The sequence below is a fragment of the Vicugna pacos genome, chromosome 10 (genome assembly GCF_048564905.1).
Source record: "Vicugna pacos chromosome 10, VicPac4, whole genome shotgun sequence".
NCBI classification, from domain to species: Eukaryota; Metazoa; Chordata; class Mammalia; order Artiodactyla; family Camelidae; genus Vicugna; species Vicugna pacos.
Genome location: NC_132996.1, coordinates 18,263,399 through 18,285,716, shown reverse-complemented (window position 1 = coordinate 18,285,716; position 22,318 = coordinate 18,263,399). Strand labels below are relative to the sequence as shown.

General features: G+C 40.1%; 1 protein-coding gene across 7 annotated transcripts in view; it reads right to left on the bottom strand.

Moving 5' to 3' along the window:
• Window positions 1–22,318, bottom strand: part of DLG2 (discs large MAGUK scaffold protein 2) — a 1,735,130-nt gene that overhangs the window by 895,040 nt on the left and 817,772 nt on the right. For 4 of the 7 annotated variants that reach the window (XM_072969091.1, XM_072969075.1, XM_006197467.4 and 1 more), the window contains one exon: window positions 8,747–8,908. In XM_072969091.1, the coding sequence (XP_072825192.1) occupies window positions 8,747–8,908 (162 nt within the window). The remainder of the gene's footprint in view (window positions 1–8,746; window positions 8,909–22,318) is intronic. The other 3 variants (XM_072969080.1, XM_072969074.1, XM_072969081.1) reach the window with 1 other exon arrangement.

Genomic DNA, 22,318 nt, shown 5'->3' with positions numbered 1-22,318 from the left:
GCTTAGTTTTCCAATTAGTAATATTACTAAAAGTGCTATGGTTAATATATATATTTTTTTAGTTGATGCTCAGGACCCCATGACAATTGGAGCCAAATATGTCTCCTAAGGCCAGCCGGCCTGCCTGCCTTCCTTTCCTTCTCTTTTCTTTCCTTCTCTTTTTCTTTTCTTCTTTTTCCTTTTCCTTTTTCTGTTTTTTTCTCTTTTCCTGCTTATTTTTCTTTTTTTTCTTTCTCTCTCTTCCCCTCTCCCCCACCCCAGCTCTCTTTCCTTCTTTCTTTCTTTCTAAAATTAGTGATCAACTAACAAGTATTTAAAAGGCGTATAGTGTTTGGCCAACCTGATTTTAGATACTATAGAGGAGCCACATGGTTTTTTCATGTATAAGATATGATCCTCTTCTACAAGAAATGTTTAACTCAGTTGAAAAATAGAAACATCAAACTACTAAGGGTTAAACATTGTGGCAAATTACTCTTAGCTTCCTGGCCTCCTCAGTAGGTCGCTCTCTGTTCACAGAACCACTAACATGATGGTGTTTCCTCTGTTTCAGACATCAGCATCCTCCTCCCCTTTTCCTGACCAATCCCATCCACGCTGCTTCAACTACAATGAAGTCTCCATTTCTGGATCAGATCTCTCCAAATTCCCATATGTTTATTTCAAACTGCCTCTTAAACCTTCAACCTGAGTGCAACATAAATATCTCAAACTCATTTACTGAAAACTAAACTCAGAATCATTTCACCCCACCCTTAAATCCACTCTTCCTCTGGCATTCTTGACTACAGTTCATGATACAACCTCTAATGCAATTGGTCATATAAAAATGTGTGAATTAATCTCTTTCTGTCCTCTGTCTTCTATACTTATCTCAAGTTCCTGATAACTCCTTCTCAATAAGCTTTCTAGTTTAAGCCTCCCTCCATCCGCAGTGTCTCTGCCTTATATCAGAGCTTGTCCACCTGTTGCATTTCACTTGATGTCCTTGATTGTAATAACACCCTTTCTTGTTTTTCTTCCACTCTGCTGCAGGACATGAGTAATGGTCTAATTTGCAAATCTGACCAGGTGTCTCCTCTTTTCAAATTATGTAGTCATTCCTCGTTACCCACAAGGTGAAGTCCAGTCTCCACATAAGATCATGCGTTACCAGTTACCATCCCTCTCCTTTGCTTTATGGCATGCTCTGGACCCATTTCTGTATCCCTTCCTTGATCCTTACATTCCACCCAACTGCCCTACTCAAATGCCTGCAATTTCTAGAATCCTTCCATACTGATACACAACTGCAGGAGTCCCAGACAACCTTGACCTTTCTCCTTTATCTCCTACTTCCTTCAAGTCAAAAATGACCTCCTCCATAATGCTTTCTCTAACTACAGCTGTGCCTAGATCAGAGAAAATCAAACTACTTCTCTAGGTCTTGCCTCTTCTTTGCTACTTTACAGCATGCAACATACATATTGTATGTATACATCTCCAAATTTGTGAATCTAACTATTTCATGTGAGCAGCTTAAAAACGTATTCCTCTTTGTATCCACAGGGAATAACAGAGAACCCAGCACATAGTACAAGGTAAAGAGATATTTCTGTACAAATGAATATGAATGAATGAATCAGTCACTCACTCAATCAGTCAGTACCTATAAAAGGTTTTGCTCATATTTGCCTTAAATGCATCTCAGAAATGCTAGATGTTTTTCCTGAGGTCACCCAGCCAGAAAGTGCAGAGTCAGGATTCAAACATATCTTTTTTGCCTCCAAAGCCTGCGCTGTTTTACGATAACCACGCTACTTTGTGCCAGGAAGCAATGAAAACCTGGACTGGGATGGTAACTGTGGATAAAAAAAGGAAGGTAAGAACACCAAGATATTTGAAAACAAGAGACTAAAGTGAAAAGCATTCCATGATTAGTTTCACAGTTTCTGGTTTAGAATATTAGAATAATACCAATATATACAACTAATAAAACATCAATAGCAATATGGATAGCTACTATTTTTGTGTATTTCTTATGTTTTGAGCACAGAGCTGAGCTCTTTTGTATAGAGTTTTCTCATACTTCACAGAAACATAGGGGTGAATGTCATTATTTTAAAAATAAAAAACCTGAGGCTCAAGAAAGTTAAATAATTTCAGAAAGCTCACACTGCTCATAAGTACAGGACCAAGTATTTTATCTGGTTGAGTCTGATTCTAAGACCAGAATGAATTTTTATATTAAAGTTTTCTATTGGTTGTAATAACCATCATCTATATGTCCATTACAGTATTTTCAGGAGTGTATGTGCCCAAAAAACAATTTTACTTGGAAAAAAGGGTTCCCAAATAGTGGGTATTAACCATATTCCCACCTTAGAGGTATATATTGCATATTATCATATTGAAGACTGAGACATCCTTCAAAAAATTGATGGATTTAACCTCTCAAATATTCTTATAATCCATCCCTTTATTTTCCTTATAATGCTGACAAAATCCCAGCAGGTGCACTTTGAGAAATCCTGGTTTAATTCCATTGCAAATGCCAATGATGGAGAAAGAACTAAAATAAAACAAAACAAAAATAGGCTGAGGTCCAGCTGATAGGAGCTTATACATTTATTCAGAGCAAAATAAATGGGGTATCTAGATGAAAGGACAATACACAGTTCCACAAAAATTATTTAGATTGAGGGGAGGGTATAGCTCAAGTGGTAGAGCACATGCTTAGCATGCAGGAGGTCCTGGGTTCAATCCCCAGTACCTTCATTAAACAAACAAACAAACAAACAAACAAACCTAATTCCCTTCCCCCTGCAAAAATTTTTTAAGAAGATTATTTAGATTAATAGAATGAGGTGTATGTAAAAAAGCTAACTATGCAAACTCCATAAGTCATAGGCTGTTATAACTAGGAGCAGTCAGGCAAGAGTTAATAGGAAAGACTTGATGAGGAAAGAGGATTTAGTGCACTGTTGTCTAAAACATACTTTCCTATAAGCAGATTCTGGCAACTCTGGTAAGAAAATAGTGGCATAAAGTACACTTTATCTTTCCTGTCTGCAGTTCTGTATATCAGCTTCCTCATTTGTGAGCCATCACCACCCCCCCTATAATTTACCTCAATTTGCACTGCCTACAGGTTTTCTCATAGACATTCAACAAATGCCCAGCTGTTCAAGGGCATAAGAGTCTACCCCAACCTCTCATACTCTCACTTTCCAGTAATATTCCCAGAACCGTTTATTCTGGTCTCAATGAGAATTAGAGGACAGAAAATCATACTTATCCGATTAAAGCAAGTCATACCACTCTATAAAAAATAGCTTTACTTTTCCTTGTAGATAGTCATTGATGGCTTTGACTATAAGACACAGCATTGTTCAGATGCCACCAATTTTAATTGCTAGATGTCATTGATTTTAGGACGCATCCAGATTTCAGATGTGTAATACATGAGGAAAAATCAGGTTTAAAAATGATGAAATTCTCTATCAGTGATGATTAGGTAAGGGAACAACAGAAAGGAAAAAACAAGTCTGTGCCTTAATTTCTTGCTTCTTTTAATATCAATGTCACCAATCTCCCAGAAGGCAATTACTCATAACAGTCTTCATATTGCCACTTACAAATCATTAATCCAACAAGTATTTGTTGAAGGACTGAGAACATAGTAATGAGCAAAAGCAACATAGACCCTGACCTTGAGGGCATTCATATAATGATGATCATACTGACAGTAAAGTTATTAAAACAAAAGTAATGGTTGTGAATAAAAGTAGAATTAAAGCAACTGGTTGGATTTATGGTTTAACAAATGTCATGTTAATGTGAAACAGAGCACAGAGAGTGGCTCTATTCATTGATTGATCAATGTTAGAATGTGTAACTTCTACACTGATTATTTCTGACAATGTTAAGATAGTTTATGGAATTAAACACATATAGAATGAACATTTTTGAAGATGAGTAACCAAATAAAAATTACAGAAACTGATCTCACCACATCCTGGGAAGGAGAAACATGAGGGTTGTGGTGTGGACTTACTTGGGTTCTTCGATGGCACACGCACCTAGTGTGAGGACTGTATGTCAATGCAGAAAATCCTTCAATTGCTCAAAACAAAATGTGTCTGTCTTGCTGCAAACAATTTCTTACAATCTCAAATGATGCTTCAAAAGGAAACTAGCTCCCAAATAACTAGTGTTTGCCATGGGAGAGGGTAGTCCCTTGGGGGTTTACTGCTGGGTGGACTGAAATATTTCAAAGATAGAACCTATTTTCCTTCTATTTTTTCATAATGTCCCATTTATTATCACTCTTCATGGTTCTTGTTTAGAAAACTCAATTACTTACACACTTGCTTACATTTTACATCTGCTCAGTTTTTAAGAATAAGGCCATGAGAAAAGAACCTTCCACACCTAGAGCCAAGGAAGAAGAGTTTAGATCTAGGATCTCTAAAAAATAGTGCAACAGTTTAGAGGATGGTGATATAGCAGCTGAGTGATTAAGAATATGGGTTTTGGATCCAGAGAGACCTGAGTTACAAATATTGGCATTCCTATTCACTACTTCAGTGGCTGAAGGGAACTATTTAATTTTAGAGGTCAAATGAGATAAATAAAATAAGTCATGTTAAGGTATTTGTCATGGTAGCAGGTTGATGATAATAAGATCAAAACCAACATCTGGTGACTGCTTACCGTGTGCCAGACACTTACTAAGCAGTTCGCATGTATTATTTTATTTAATTAGTATAAAAATCCCATGAGATCTATATTATTATTACCTCCATTTTACAGATGAAGAATCTGAGATAGAGAGGTTATCCTGATCAAGGTCACAGAGCTACTAAACAAAAAGGCCAGGCAGGATTCAAATGCAGGTATTCTAATGTCCAGGTTCCCAAAAATATGCCCATCTGTTCTCTCTTTCTGTCTTTTTTTCTCTCTTAAACTTTCTCTCCCTCTCTGTCTCTTTCCCTTTCTCTCTCTCTCTCAGTCTCTCTCTCTCTCTAACAAACACTCTGTAAGGAGTATTCTGCTAGACGCCTGAGGTCTCATGGTGTTTAAGATTCAGGAATTTGAATTCCTATCACAGAGTAAGCATAAATGACACAGAATTAGAACTCAGGTTCTCTAGGAGAGTGGCACACACATTTAAAATCACGTTTCACTGACCTATGTTTGCCCGTCACCTATGATAATATACCTAGTAGACACTCAATATTTACTGAACTAATCTAAACTGGAAAGAAAATGCTCATGCTTTATACAGGCCAATTTCTTCTTGTGGAAGATTCAAGGCATCATCTGAAGAGAAAGCATCCCCACCTGGAGGCAAGGAAAACAAGTTTACTTGAATTCACCGCTAAATTGCATTTCTCCTTCCAGCCCCACACTTCACACTGGCCAAGGCCCTCTAATGAAAACAGGCTAAGCAAGCCCATCCATCAGGCAGGCAGCGGGTGTGCTGCAGCAGCAGATGACTCTCAGGACGGAGGCTTCCATTGATAATCACGCGGTGATGGAAGGAACGACTGTCAAAGCAGCAGTGGCCAGATTACTCAGCTAATGATTCAGAGCCTGCTCAAGGCAACATTTAAACTGTCACCCAGCAATCTCACGCTGCATAGGCATGCCACATGTAAATTCCTAATTAGTACTAGAGAACCACACTGTCTCCTAAGTAGCCTTCAGGGGGCACTATCTGTGTGTTTTGCCTCCTCACTCTTTCTCTCAGTGCTTGACCCAAGAGCCCCAGACAGCTCAAAGAAGCAAAAAGGTTGTAAACATGCCAGGTCTAACCGAGAATTTGTGCTTTTTTTTTTTAACATTTCTTTGACTCTAATAGGCCTCCTTTTTGAGAAAAAAACACATTAGATTTTAATCACGGCAGGTTTTCCAAACACTTGAACTGTGATAATATAATAACCCCTTAATAACCTGATTAGGAAACGTGCCCTGTTGATATAAAATACACGTGCTCGAGCCTGAGAGTGCAGTACTGTGCTGGAGCCAACTCGTCCTGTCTCACGAGAGCCTCACGTGCCCATCATGGCAAATACATTCAGTAGCTTCAGGTTGGTAGCCTGAAATCAGCCATAATGGGAGTATTTACACCATGAAATTGGCAAACTCTACACACTAGGGTGTTTTCTTTTCTGGAAAAATTTTGCACACTTATCTCTTATCACTATTGTTTATTGCTGATAGACTAAAGGTACACAGTCTCCTCATTAAGACGATCTGATAGTATATCTTGTTCAGCTTAAACAACACCTCTAGAGGGTCATGAGGGAAAAGTCCTGGCCCCAAAACAGCTACCTCACAGCCTGGGTGCAGAAGGCCTGGAGGAGCTCAACTTCCCATTCTCTTCACAGTTTACTGGGGGTCACACCACTGAGCAGGTGAGTCCAAAAAGGAAGGAAAACCTATTTTAACCTTGATGTTTCATATCAGGGGTTTATTATTCATAGATGACTACTTTTAAAACAGATGTGAAGAAACTTTTATAAAAGTCACCAATACAGTAAAACCATAAAAACCTATAATTTTTTTTAAAAGAACGTAATAAGAAATAAGATAGAAGGGAGAAACAGCAATAGAAATCCTAAGCTTAAAAAAAAATCACCAAAGTTGAAGCCATTTAACTCTGAGATTCCTGGAAGGCAAGGGGTAGAGGAGAGATAGGAAAGATCTCTTTATAGCTGAGATCTGATCTTCAGAAAAGGCAAAATTTCCTTCAACTCTAATAGACATTTCCCAAATGAGGCATTAAGTAGCATAGCCCATGGTGTAACCACCCAAACTATAGATGCTCAGATGATATTATCAAGTATATGCTGAAAATTTAATACACAAAATGAAGATCTGATCGTGATTTCATTGTTTTGTTCTTATTTTTGTTTCTGTTACCAGGCCAGCTTGAGACCAGCCTCCATTATCCTACTCAGCTTAAAGCCACTGGGAGCTATGCTTTCGAGCTGATTAAAAGGGAAGTGCTAGGAAGAGGGGAAAGACAAGACGCGAGGACAGAAAGAAAGGGAGGCTTCGTGGAGAGATTCTGACAGGGATTCTTTCATCCAGTTAGAAAGAAAAAATCTGACGTGTAAATACTCCCTCTGCAGTTCAGTCTCCCAGTCCTGCCCTTTCTCAATTACACCGGTCAGTACAGAGCAAGGATGAGCACTTGTTTGCAAAGATGAAATGTCCTTAGAGCAGGAAGAAATTCATCTGAACAGACCAGAATCACCAGACTGGGCCTTTTGTGCACTCCCTGCTGAAGAAGGATTCCTTTCCACAAGACCACTGCCAGGTCATCATTCAGGCTTGGAGGCTTTCTAGGGACAGGGAACCCCTGCTTCATGAAGTAGTCTACACTTTACCAGGATAGCTCTAATTGTCAGAAGCTGTGGTCTTACAATGACCCCAAATATACATTCCTGTTACGCACAGTGGTTCTGCTTCTGCCCACTGGGCGACTCCAATATCATGTTTTCCACATGACAGTCCTCGAAGTGTAAGAAGGCAAATCCCTGTCCTCCAACCCTTAATCTGCTTCTCCTAGTTAAACATTCCCTGTTTCCGTCAATCATTCAGTGATTTCCAGAGAGACTCTGGGAAGAACCGAACGATGAATTCCGGAAGCATAATATTTACTTATTTTTACATATTACTAAATAGTCACTGGAATTTGACAATCTAATATTCTAATTAATTTGTGGTAACTAGAACTAGTTTATTTGATAATGCAGTTTTACGAAGCCACAATATTTAAAATGTATCAAATTTTGGCACTATAGTAAACATAATTTAGCCTTTCTTTGATGTTTTGGGAAGTATAATAAGATGCCAGAAGGCATCAGGACAACCTTCTTGGCTGTATTTTTTTTTTTATTACAACACTTTTGAAATATGAAAGCACCGGTGAAGTGAATATTCTAACTAATAAAAGAAGAGAAAAAAATTTTAGCAATATCAAGGGGTATCTGGAAGTTTTTTGTTTTGTTCTGTTTTACATTTCAATTCTATTCTATTACATCACTGGCTTCAGTTCTATTTTTTTTAACTATAATCAACATTTATAAGCTTTTATTTATCCAAGACACAAACTCCCATAGCATCAGCAAAGAAAAAGGCAGAGTAAACTGCAACTAAGGAGCACAGGAAATCTTTACCCTCATTTCATCATCCCTTCTTGTCAACATGCCGTTCATCAAGAAACTGTTTAAAATTAAAGAAAAAGGGAAGAAAGTGTTGGAAAAGTATGACACCAAATAGAAAGATATATAATATGAAATAAAGGTGCTGATGAGCCAGCTCAGACATTTTCGAATTTAGACCACATGGTAAGGCAATCACTAGGTGCCATCACGTTATATTTGCTTTCTTTGTTTTATCTGGAGCCAAGAATAAAGATGGAGAGATAGCAGCTGAACAAAACCTTGATGTCCTCCTGGGCTTGGTAAACATGTGGTTAGCTCATTTTCTCTTTCAGTTTCTCATTGTTGGCTCTTTCCTTAGCCTATTCTCAGCAATGAAAAGGGTTTTTCAGACATTCAAGCAAACAACTGTAAGAACAACTGCCCTATGTCAGAAATTCCAGGTAAGCCACCAAACCACAGAAAGACCATTTGGCAACCATATCCCACTGGAATGCTTTGAAAGAGCCCCACTTGATCAGGCCGGCAAACATCTCCCTTAGCAATGCAGACCAATCACCACTGCTGGCTCTAAGAGCAATAGGACTGACCTTCAGAGGAGAGATGTGAGACTGCAAGACGTATCCATGGACATTTTCTATTTGAGACAGGTTCTTTTCCGATACGTGCACAAGTTCAGGGCCTCTTACTTCGTGGGTCAGTCGAGGTAAGGAATGATCATGTGGAGCGTCCTCATCTTGATAGCGATACTTCTAGGAGAAAAGACAAGAAAGAAAAAAGCATTAGGGTTTGCAAAGGGTACAGTTCTGGACTTCATAGTCTAACTTCATTTACAGGATACAGTGGGTACCAGTTGGGTTCATCACCAAGCAAGCTTTGCTGCAGTCTCTTTTGGTGGTCACCATAAACCAGATCAAGTGCAAGCAAAACTGAGTCAACTATCAGTATCAGCCAATGCTGATGACTTTTTTTTTTTCCTGAACATGTACTCTCTTTATAAAATACAGAAAGGTGATAACAAATGAGACCAAGACAATTTACCTAAGTAGGTGAGGAGGTAATCCTCCAAATGACCAGAGTAGCTAAATATGTACTAAAAATTCTAGGTCAAGGATGGAAAAGAAAAAAAAGTACTCAGCAAGAAGACAGAATTCTGACACAACCATTCAGGAAACCTACTTTTGAATCAAAATATGTAAAAGGCTTAAGTTCTCTTGGAAATAAGAGGAAAATTGTTGCCACCTGCATTATTTGTATTGGCCTCAAAAGGAGGATGATCTTCTCTTTCTTTCATAGAGGAGTGTTGATTTGGATTAGCTGGACTACAGGACAAAAGATCACAATTTCCAAAGATGGAGTTTTCCTTTAAAGAATTTCAAAAATTGAGGCAAAGGGTCTGCCTATATTATACTGAGATGATTCCCTGAGGGGAAAGAGGTAATAGTTCCTTTTCTCTGGATCTCTTTTCCTCTTTTCTTTCTTATCTTCCTTCCAAATGCCTGTAATAGTAAAAGCATCCTCAGGCAAAGGCTACCCTGGAATCTTCTGAGCAGATCTAAGGAAGCTGGCAGCGGGAAGCAGGTCAGGACTAGGAATGGTCAGAGGGAGGGTAGACCTGGCCATGGGTCAATCTCCATCCTCAGCGTTTGCCTGGGTTTATCATTTTTCTGTCTCTCTTTGCTTCTCACCCCTTTTCCTTCAGAGCTGTCCCATTAAGAGTCTCATTGTTTCGAATAGATAAACAAGATTACACTGTATAGCACAGGGAAATATACACAAAATGTTATGATAAATCACAGACAAAAAAATGTGACAATGAGTGTGTATATGTCCATGAATGACTGAAAAATTGTGCTGAACACTGGAATTTGACACAACACTGTAAAATGATTATGAATCAATAAAAAATGTAAAATAAAAAAAAAAGAGTCTCATTGTTTCAAGGCTATTGGTCTGTTTGGGAAAGAAAAAAGGTAAGAGCCTACATCCCACCTCCAACCCAGCTAATAAAATGTTAGCTCGCCTTGTTTTGTCTTTGTTCCCTGTGAATGGCACAAGGGTATTAGAGGCAGGGGTCCAAACATCATCATGACACTATTTCAGGCTTAACTGTGATGTCTAACCTCTTCCCAATACCCCATTATTATCATCACCAATAGTTATTTTTATCACATCAGGTTACTAACAATATGTCTTCTTACAAAATCATGCCTATGTTTCTTTCATTTTGGGTGAAAAATATGACTTTTGGACATCAGCTCTCAGTCTGACTCATAAACTGACAGTAACAAGAAGAACCACCCAGGGCTGGCAATTCAATCTGTTATCCATTCTTACTCAGAAGTTATCATTACTTTTAGTTTCCAGGGAGGCTTTCTACAATGTTCCAAGCTTAATATTAGTTTCAAAATAAAAATTACAGCTAACAGTATCTCGACTGCAGTTTGCAAAGGACTCGCTTCTATTTCTTTCATTGTAATTCTTCTTGCCTATGGTGCTCCAGTTTTACTTTGGAGAAAATGAACACTTACAGAGGTTAAGAGACTTATCCAGGGTTACCTAACTAGTGGTCATCAGAGCTGGGACCCTGCCCAGAAAATCTGAATCTGAATCCTCTTTCTCCTATCATCAGCCCCTCCACCACTTAGATAAGGAGATGAAGCCCAAGTCTGATAACTGAATCGACAACTTGGTTAAAAAAAAATGGAAAAATGAGGTTAGAGTATTTCTCTGGACTGCAAAATATCATACATCTGTTTTCCTAACTCTAGGAATGACTTGAGAAGGTAATCTGCCTCGGAAACATGGATCAAGTTTCATTCTTGATCAGTTACGTGTTGTTCTTTGGAAGTAGAATGATATCATACACATGCTCATTCTAGTGTCTCAGGCTTTCAGCCCACTGCCCTCCACATCTCCTCTCCTTCTTCAGTTCTCTCTCAGGGAGGCACTACCATCTATGTAATCACCCGAGCCAGAAAAGTAGGAGTCCATGAGATTCCATCCTCTGTTTTGCCCCCCACCATCTGCCAATTTAAGAAATCACTGAGTCTGCCTAATTTATGTCTTAAATAATTCTTAAGTCTACTCTGTTTTCATCCCCTATCACCACCACTAACTACTGCCCACATTCAAGTTCTCATCAGCTCTTAGCGATGGTCTCTGGATGGTACACTGCTGCTGAGATCGCCCCTTTTCCATCCATCCTGTACTCTGACCACCAGGGGGCTAGCTCCCTGAATCTCAAAATGAGAGTCCTCTTTACAACCCTTCAGTGGCTCTCACTGCCCACTGCCCTCCCACATGCTATCCCCCAACGTCACTATATGAGCTGAGTCTCCATTACTCTTGAACCCTGTTATCTCACCACTCTTACCTCAGGCTTCAGGAATAAATATAAACAAACCACTACTTTCAGTTTTATAAAGCTTTTTTAAAAAATCGTAGTCAAATACACACCACATACAATTTACTATCTTAACCACTTTTAAATATAGCTCAGTAATATTAAGTATGTCTACACTGATGTGTATCAATCTTCAGAATCTTTTCATCTTACAAAACTAAAACTCTGTACCCGTTAAATAACTCCCCACTTCCCCTCCCCCAACAACTGGCACCCACCATTCTACCTTCTACTTCTATGAATTTGACTATTCTACATAACTTAGGTCAGAGGAATCAGATACTGTTTGCTTTTCACGACTGGTTTATTTCACTTAGCATAGTGCCCTGGAGCTTCCTCCATGTTGTAGCACATGACGGGCCTTCCTTTTTAAGGCTGAATAATATCCCATTCTATGTATATACCACATTTGTTTATTCATTCATCTGTGGATGCAGTTTGGTTGCTTCTACCTCTTGGCTATTGTGGATAATGCTGCTCTGAACATGTGTATACAAATATGCCTTTGGAACTCTGCTTTCAATTCTTTTGGATAGATATCCAGAAGTGGAATTGCTGGATCATATGGTAATTCCATCTTTAGTTTTTGAGGGATTTTTAAAGATTAAAATTTAACATATGTAAAGCCATATTCATGTTACTCATTATAGTCAGGAAATGCATTTTTCTGAAATATAAGGATTCAAGAGCACCAAGAGTAAAATTCTGCAAAGCTAAAATGATTTCTGAGGCTCCCCCCAAATTCTTGAACTGGAGTCAGATGGTTTAGAGAAAGATTTCATTCATAAAAATACACATCTCACTGAATTGTTTGAATAAATAACTGTCAGGAAACAGATAATAAACTTAGTTAAAGTTATGTGTTATAACAAATAACTTATTTTAAATTATTTTTATAAAATTAAGAACCACTTTAAAGGCCAATAGAAGCTTAAATTAGACTGTAAAATTAATCTTGTTGTACAATTAAAATCGTGTTAGTAAAAACTGTTTTAACATTCATCGATCCTCTGGCCTCAACTTAGACATTATCTTTTCTGACAAGCTTTCATGAACTTACAAATCTGAGGTTTGGGGAGTGTTCCCATAGCTCTCAATACTCCCCAAATCACAACTTTTATCATGCTATATGATTGTGTATAGTTTGAGTTTTTACATTGAACCATAAGGTTTTGTAAGAATTGGGACCATCTGGGTACTGTTTATCCTTACATCTCCAGCCCTTAGCCAAGTGCTCATTAACCATTTATTGAATAAAGTCATGAATGACAATTGCACAAATGGATGAAATGAGTGTAACTTGCTCAGGCTACAGAGTTATTGTGGCTGCTGGATGCAATCTCTTTCACTGCAAATCATTATGAACTCAGGTGTAAGCAAAAAGAACTGCATCACTGGCTTGACACAATCTTAAAACATATAAGATTCTTAAGTATTATATATCTCTCTCCATATCATTCTTTCAGTAATATATGCTAAGAATATAAACTGAATAAGAACTAGTTCTTGACCTTGAGAAGACCGTAAATTATCAAATGAGTTACATATATGTGTGCAGCTAAGTCACAATGCATAGTGATAACAACCGTAAGTATAAACTGCGTTCTTTGGGAGCAGAAATGGGTCATCACGAACTCTGAGGCCTTCCAGTTTGAAACAGGATCTAGAATGATAGCATAAAGAGGTAAGGGATATTCTAAGCAAAGGCAAGAACATGTGTAGAAGAGATAAGTGACTTTTATTAGGGGATGATGTTCTGAGGAAATAGATCTTGAAGTAGATTATAGACCATGCCATTGCCCCACCCAAATCCGTGGAAATTCCTTTTGTGCATTGAAGGTCCACATCCTTATACTGCTCGGGAAGATTGCCCTTGGGTGACTGAAGCCTCCTCACTTGGATGTGATGGGGAGTTACACTGCAACCCCCAAATTCCACATACCTGGTGCAAAATACATGCCAAAGCACCTGATGGCATCAACCTGAAGCTAGACAAACCAGGACTGAAACACATTAGTCTGACTCTAGATCTACAGTACTTAAATATTCACCCAAATTAATTATGACTGAAAGATCTTAAGAGACTAACTTTATCTTCAGGAAATATAATATTTAGGAAATCATCAAGAGTTATCGAACAAGGGAGATTAGACAAGTCTGCAGCAGTCACAGCCTGATTTAAGAATCAGCTCTTATGTTCTGGGCAATCGTGAGTCCTCTCTCATTCCAGGGCTTGTCTATTAGGTACTGATGCCACACTGGACACCTTTGAGGGTTTCTGTACTGCCTGTAAAAAGAGCGCCACCTGAGGAAGGCCTCTGTTGAAATCTGTACCTTCCTCTTTTTCTCTCCTCAGCTTGGTCCATTGGAGGGGGCTCCAGAGCAAAAGAACTTTTGTAAACAGATGATATTTTCTCTCCCAGCTCTAATGAGAGAGAGGCAGAAGGAATGCTCAGGACAGGGAAGGCAGATATATTACTTATGTCCCTTGTCACAGCTCATTTGGCCCCTGACTTCTGAAATCCCATCCCCTTCCTCTTCTGAAGCTTAACCCCCCATTCCTGGGCTCCTTGATCAAGTAAAGTTCTTCAAGTCCTTGTTAATCAGATTGGGTGTCATCACCTCCTGGAAGCACTCTCTGACTGCTAAGGTTGGAAGGATGTCCTTTCTTTATGCTTCTCATAGTGTTCTGCACGGATTTCTGTCACTGAATAATAACTCTATACTGCAATAACCTGTCCCTGTGCCCATCTCTCCTACCAGCCCATGAGAGCCTCAAGGGCAGAGATGGAGTCATATTCAACTCAATCTCCAGTGCCCCATAGTAGGACACATAGTAAGAGTCCAATAAATGTGACTTTATCTGAACTCATCTTAATCTGAGCAATAATAAGATAAACCTGACCAAAATGCCCTCCCAGCTGAACCTGCACGCAATCATACTCACTCCTTTTCTACCATAGGGCCCTCCACATGGATAGACAAAGAGTAGGAAGTCTGACTCTGCTCACTGCATTCTGCTGACACCTGTCAGTCAAAATGATCCCGAGTTACCCAGAATTCAAACACAGGTGCCTACATGCATCTGACCCATCACTGGAGGTTCTGCACAGTTTGGAAAATGGTACTGCGCTGGCACAGTGTAAAACAGTGGAGGGAGAAGTCATAAATCTATCCAGGCCTCGTAAATGAAAATCTGAGTCAATCTCTGTTTCTACATAAAAAGTGCTCTGCTGCCCTCTGGCAGCAGGAGTTGGCACTGTTCTGAGGGGAGAGACAGACACAAACTGTGAGAACCAGAGTATGTTTGTGTGCTCTTGAAAGGTGAGTGATGCTATAATACCTAACAGCTAATGAATGCTGCCCATGAACACTTTTCTGAGAGTGTTAGAGAAAGCACCCCATTTAAGAATTACAGCAATACTGTGAAGCAGGTACAAAATTAAGGAATGATTACAGTTTCTTACACAAAGACTGACATTTAGGAAATGCTCAGAAACCTCTTAATGCCGCTGCTTCTGTTAACCTTGTTGACCAACAGCCTTCTCTGTGTCAAGCCTTGTCTCACCGTCTGTAATCAAAGTTCTTTGAGGCCAGAAACCCCTAACATCTTTGTTCCCCGGAGAGTGTCAGATCAGAACAGCAGCCCCCATAGCGTATCTAACAGACCCGGTTGACTGAATGCTGCCTCTGGAAGAAGGCTCAGTTTTTAAAAAGTGCCTTGGCAGCAAAGAAGCACAGATTTTTAAGAGAAGCATGAAGTCACTTAGGAAGTTAAAAATAAATAATAGACTTGCAAAGAATGATGAACCTTAGGAAAGAAATGAATGAAGCTCAGGAAATAGAGAAAACCAATAGAACAAGGAAAGCAGTCTTGAAAAATGAATTGCATGGAAATGAAAGGTTTTCAAATCCTCTCCAGACTGTATGAGTTTAACTTCCACAACAGGCTATTCCCACAGGCCCTGCCACTCACCATCTTATTTTGAGGGAAATATTTTGTTTAAATACTTTGATGTATTTTTTTAGAAATTTTCTTTCCTAGACACTTGGGCAGTGCATACCCAGCCAGCTCTCTCTTTCAGCTCCTTCTTTTTTCCATATGTCTTAGCCTATCTGTGACCTGTGACCCATCCCCATTACCACACCTATAGCATCTTCTCTCCAACCCACAGCCTCCATGTCTGGAGGGAAAACATGGGTAAAAGAAAGAAAAAAAGAAAAGATAAAAGAATGGATAATACAGTGATCAGATCAGCATTTGTATTCATTTCTTTGCTGTGATATTTTGGCTGGAGAGGGTTCTTTTTCCCCTTTCCGTCTTTTCTGTCCATTATTGCAATCCATTCTTCCAGAACAGTTGCATGTACGTTGCAAATCTGGAGGAGGAGGGTTTAGATAGGAGGAAAATGAGAGGAGGAAGGGGCCAGACCGACACTTAATTTTTCTCTTTCCTTCCTCAAGGAGACCTCCCTCCCTGTATCTCACTGCTCCCTGCCTCACAGGATTTCAGGATACCCTGTACTTATGTTTCATAAAACTCATCACATTTAAAAAATTTTTACATTTGTTTCTGTGATCATTTGCGTAATGTTTGCCTCCCCCATTAAACTGAAACCTCCGTGGGGTTTAGGGGCCCGGCCTGCTTCGTTCACTACTGACCTCTAGTGCCTGGTTCAGAGCAGGCCCTCCATCAACAGTCACTGAATAAACAGTAGTGAGTAGCCAAATCTCCCTACAAAATCCAGTACTCAAAGAGCTAGTGAAACTGGGTCGAAGCTCACTGATCACTAGTAGCACACAGATCTTCCCCAAGTGAAGTTATCCTTCAAAAAACAAACAAAAAAAGACCCACAATCAGCAACACAGCTGGCCCAAAGGACATTTTAAAGAGGAATTTTTCTAAGACTGGAGCAGGATGTAAGGAACAGGGCTGATGAGAGGGGTGAAGAGCACTTGTCCTCTATTTGAATTTTTTCAAACAAAACTCACAAATGAAAGGAAATACTCTCCCACTTCTTGCCACAAAGAACAGGACAAGCCAGGATGTTAATTAAATTACAAATCAGCTGTCTGCTCACAGCTGACAGAGCTTTGTGTGCTTCCAAGCAATGTCAGATATTTTAAACCCTCTGTAATTACCTACAATGAGGGAGCTGCCAGGAAGAAGGCTTTCATGAATATTTAATGGATCTTAAGATCCTTTTTAAAGAACTGATGATTTAAATAATCATGAGGGAACTTACTCCAGCTCAGTGCTGCCCTCCATCTGTTACCTGAAGGTGCTGGAAATGGAGGTTGGCAAGCTTTCCCTCCTCAAACTCTGAGCTGGGTCCGATATGCAGGGAAGGCCAGGCTCACCCAGGAAGGTAACTGCAGGATTAGACATCCCTAAACTCTCTGAACAAGTCAGAATGGGACCACAGACCACCTATGATCTGGGAAATTAATGGGCATGGAATTGTAAAATGAATTTGCATCAGATGTCAAACATGCAGGTTGCTACTTACAATTTACAAAGCACTGTCAGAAACATCGTCTCAAGGAATTCTCTCAAGAATTGGGGAAAGGGTATTGTCATTCTGATTTCCAAACAGGAAAATAGAGGATCAGAGAGTCACCAAAGCGTTAAACAAAGGGCAAAGCTGGGTTTCACACTGACATCACCAGCTGACTACAAGAGGCAGCTCAATACAGTGGAAAATGCTTGAATTTTGGCATTTGAAACATGGGTTCAACTCTTGGCTGGAGAGGCGACATTCATCAAGTTGCTGTTATCTTGGAGCTTCACTTGACTGAAGCTATAAACTGGGAATTACAGAATCATGAGCATTGGATGAGACATTGTATTCCTGGCACATAGTAGCTGTTTGACCAATGTCAATGCTTTCTTTTCTGGAACCATCAAGTTTTGCACTTTGCAGGTCTGGCATCAAAAAAAAAAAAAACGGTGCCTAAGAGTAAACTCTTTAGACTGTTAGTGTTGTCAGCAGGATGGAAACAAATGCGAATGGTCATTTGTAGTTTCTAAATATGTTTCTCAACTTTCTCCTCCTTAGGCTGTCATTCTAGAGTAACTTTCTAAAACCGCAGTTATCAGGTAGCAGCCAAGAATGCACGTTCTAAAAGGACTGCCTGGACCAAGTCCCTGTTCTGTCGTGTACTACGTGACCTGGGGCAACTAATCAAACTGTGAGACTTGATCTTCTTACCTGTAAAATGGAACTAGTACTCACTTCACAGAATTTTTGAGAAGGCCAAGTGAGATAATGCATAGAAGGCACTTAGCAGAGTGTCTGTGACCCAGGAAGTGGTCACTTAATATCAGCTATAACTATTTCATTGTAACATTAGATTTTTTATTTGGTTATAAAAGATTTTGGAAACATAAAATATAGCTAACTGAAGGAATAAGCATAGCCCTCTTTTTTTTTCTTCCCATTTCTTAAAAGCATACAATTACAACTTTTCCCAGGACTCTGTAACCTAGACCCTGTGTTCCAACCTCACACCTCTCCTGACCCCACACAGCACTTTTCAGCCTTCATTCATGCCATCTGCAATGCTGGAAACCCTTCCAGTCTTTTCTGAACTATTGCCACTCAACTTGGCCTCCTCTGACCATTTCAGCTCCTACTACTATCTCCTCTCTCCTCCCATTTTTCTTCCTCTGGCAAGAATTTATTTCCAGTTATAAAATAAATAAGCCATGGGGATGTCATGTACAGCATGGTGACTATAGTTCACAATACTGTTTAAGAAAAACAAAACAAGAATTCATTGAGCACCTACTATGTGCCAGACATTGTAAGTGCTGGGGACACAACAGTGAACAAGAAAGACTCATCTCCTCCTTCTGCTTTGTTCTTGATGTAGTTTCCTCCTCCACCTTCCCAATTCTCTCTCCTCTGGCTACTGCTCAGCCTTAAAACTTAACTCATGTATGATTTCCCTGGACATCCAGGTTCGGCTGTGTCCTTTCCTTGTGCTCGCAGGACAGATACCCTGAGAATCCCACTTCTTTTTAAAAGCCCATTTGTACCTGCTTTTCTCATGGGAACATAAAGACTTCTTGCTTCATTACTGTAACATCAGCTGCAAACATTCTGCCTGGGACCCAGAAGGTGCTTAGTAAATGTTTCTGAACTGAACTACACCCTGTGGAGATGTAAATTCCTAGGGCTCTTGTGTATTCCACCATGCCTAGCACGTTCTAGAAACAGGGTATACTCAAAAAACCTGTCTGAAGTCTCTAAGAGATCTGATTATTTCTTATTTTATTTTATTTCACTTTATTTTTTAATGGAGGTTCTAGGGATTGAACCCAGAACCTTGTGCATGCTAAGCACGTGCTATACCACTGAGCTATACCTTCCCCCCAGGAGATCTGAGTATTGAACAGCACCCTGTCAGATTGTGAGTAATAAAAGGAGAAACTGGTTCGCTATGAAGCACAGGTAATGAGGTGGAGGAACTTCATTCAAACTGAACTGTTCAAGTTTTGGGTGCGAGGCATCTGGAGCAAGGAGTTGAGGGGAAGAATTATGACATGCAAAACAGGAACTGAGTGAGCTCCCTCCTCTCCCCTCCTCTGCCAGCACTGAGTTAGTTAGAGGAGCCAAGGAGGCACGATACATAAATGAGACCATCCCAAGTAATCTTACCCAAGACTCTCTGAACCCCAGGCCTGCAGCTGGGCACATAGACAAGTGTATCAACCTTGTAAAGTGTATGCAAAGCAGGGAAGAACTCTGGATGCATGCAGACTATGCAGACAGTGATTGTCTCTGGGTGATTACTAATTTCATTTTTTGAGCCCCATGTATTATTTGGAGAATAAAAAATAATGAACAAAATAGAATATGTAAGATACAATCAAATATTTGATTCGTTGTAATGGAGCAGGTTCAGTGGATGATAAGCTTTATGGTGCAGGAAATTTCTCCAGTCCTGGAAAAGGCTTATGCAAGTTTGGCTGAACTAACTTTGAGAGCTCGCTGAGGGCTGCAAGGATGTTTGGCAGCTGACAAACGAAGGCGGGGGAGCGGGGAAGGAAGAGAGTTTGAAGTCAAATTGCTTTGTTACCAAGATATCAAAGCAATGATTTGAGAACAAACCCAGCAATTAGTCTGTCCATTTGAAGCCCAACTTCAAATACTGTCTAAGTAATTCTCCAGGGAGAACCATCACTGGATTCAAGCGATGGCAGTAAGATCTTGTGGACGGTCACTGTCTGATTCAATCCACCAGCTGTACAACTGCCACAGCGTCTGGGAGTGAGAGTCATTCACTGCTGAAGGCTAGCAGTGCGTTCAGCTCAGGGTGCCTGGTGCCCAGAAAAGAAGAAATGTTTATGGCAGCAGAATGCTTAGTCAAGTGATGCAAATTCCCTGCCTCTCAAGTTGCTGCGTTTGAATTCCGTTCCTGCCACTAATCAACGATGTGACTTCAGGCAAGTGTGGAAGCTGTCTGAAACTCAGATTCTTCATCTGTAAAATTGGGCTGATAATACTTATACAGTGTTGCTATGGGAAACTGATGAGACAATATTCGTAAATGTCTTGGCACTGGGCCTGACTCCTGACTGACACTTAGGAAATCTAAGCCTCTTTCTATTTCTGTGTCAGTGTCATAGATTCATCATTCCAAGTATTGTCAGAAGGGTCACAGCTCGTGGGTGCACGCACACATGCACACGCATGTGCAGACTCCACCTGGCCTTATCACTCTGTCGGGAGCTGGTTTCCTACATGCTATCACATGCATTGTAGTATCATTATAGATTAGCACGAATCCTCTGAAGGAGGCAGACTGAGTTGCAAAAGCCTTGCCTCCACTGCTCTAAAATTCAGTTTCTTTTCTGTATGTGAGGCCATCTTACCCTCTTCTCCCATGTTTCCATCTGGGCCAAGGCTCCTGGCCTCCTCTGCCTGTGATTATCATTTCCGCCCAGCAGGCAGAGAGAAACAGTCTCACACAGGTGCTGAATGTGCCACCACCACCCACTCGTGCTCTTCTTCTGACCCACTTGAAGTTCCGGACCTCAGAACCTGCTGTGGAATTGGCACCTGCCCAACCCTCCCATCCACATCTGACTTCCCAAAGCTAGCTCACTTGCCCACCTGAAATCAGAACCTCTCTTGGTCTCTTTCTGGCCATATGCCTGCTCCCAGGTTTCCTGGGGCCACCTGTGGGCATGTGCTTCCTCTGTGACGCTAGAGAGCATAAAATTCCTTCCTAACCAGAAGCATCATATTCATTCATTCAACAAAATATTTATCAAGCACATTTCATCCTAATCACTAAATTTTAAATGCCAGCAATACAGTAGTTAACAAAACTCATGACCTCTAAGAGTTTAAATTTTAACTACATTAGGTAATAGAGCTCTTTGCTTGAATTCTCTCTCTCTCCTTTTTCTTTTTTTTCCCTCAGTATGCTTTCTTTACCCAGCAGCAAGTGTGAACAGCTATCTTCTCCATGGGAAGAGGCCAGGTGGTCTAAGCGGGCAGCCACTCCAAATTACTCTGGGGTTGGTCCCAGCGGGCTTGAGCCATTCAGCTGTTCCTATCCAGCTGCCTTTGTCCCATGGCCCCTTATGACAAGCCACCCTGCATGACCTGGAACATGGAATTGTTGAAGGATCAAGACAGAAGGTGTGGCTTGACTCTGGCCTCATTAGCACTGGTTTCTTCAAAGAGGATTATTTGGCAGTTAGACACTGGCATAAAAAATATTAATATTTCCTTGGGGCAAGGGGTGGGACTAGCTCAGTGGCAGGACACATGCTTAGCATGCATGGGGTCCTGGGTCCAATCCCCAGTACCTCCATTAAAAATTCTTTTAAAATATTAATATCTCCTCAAATAAAGTTGCTTCATAATACATACTTGGTTATGGTGGTTTAATCTTCAAATAAGATATACTTCTCTTGGGAAGGCAATTTTATACTTAACCTAGGTATTTGAATATGCAACTGATTGCACAATTATTGAATGTTATTTTGTGTTTATTACAACCTTAAGATGTAAGCCCCAAATCAAGAAAACCTGGAAAGTTTTCTCATTTTCTTGTCCTGATGCCCTACTGGGAACTGACAGATGAGTGCCTACAGTGTGGCATGTGTATGTATTGATGCTTTAAGAATATTAATTTCTTTAATGCTTACGACAAACTTCTACTAGTTATTATGTGCTTTCCCTCCTTTTACAGATAAGATATTAGCGGCAAAGAGAAATTAAGTAACTAGTTCACATAACTAGTGGAGATGCTTAAGAGTCACACCTCACTCTCATAATCCCTGCCTCCAACCCCGCACTGTACAGCATCTCTCACATTGTGCATTTCTTACTCTGACTCAAGTATTTCTTCTGCGTATGGTAGATACTTTGGCCCTTTGGTTTAAAAGTCGAGGTCTGAAAGCCTCCCTTTATCCTATTGGGGCCACAGAACACAATCAAGAGAAAGTAGAAATAGAAACAACCTAGTTGGTGATTCGGCCATTTCCCTGGTCACCCAAATCCAAACCGATACAGATGAAGATGATCCTTCAGTTGGCAGAGTGCGGCACCTAATATCAGTGTCAAGGCCAAAGTGGCCTTGACAGAGGTGGCGATACTTCAGTTGTAGCCATCTCATTACCCCTCTAGCATGTAGGAGGGATTCAGTTCATTCTGCCAAGTGAATGAGTCTAATAGAAGTGAAAGACATTCTACTTCAGCAGGGACTCTTGTTCTGTTCTTTTTCTTTCTTATCT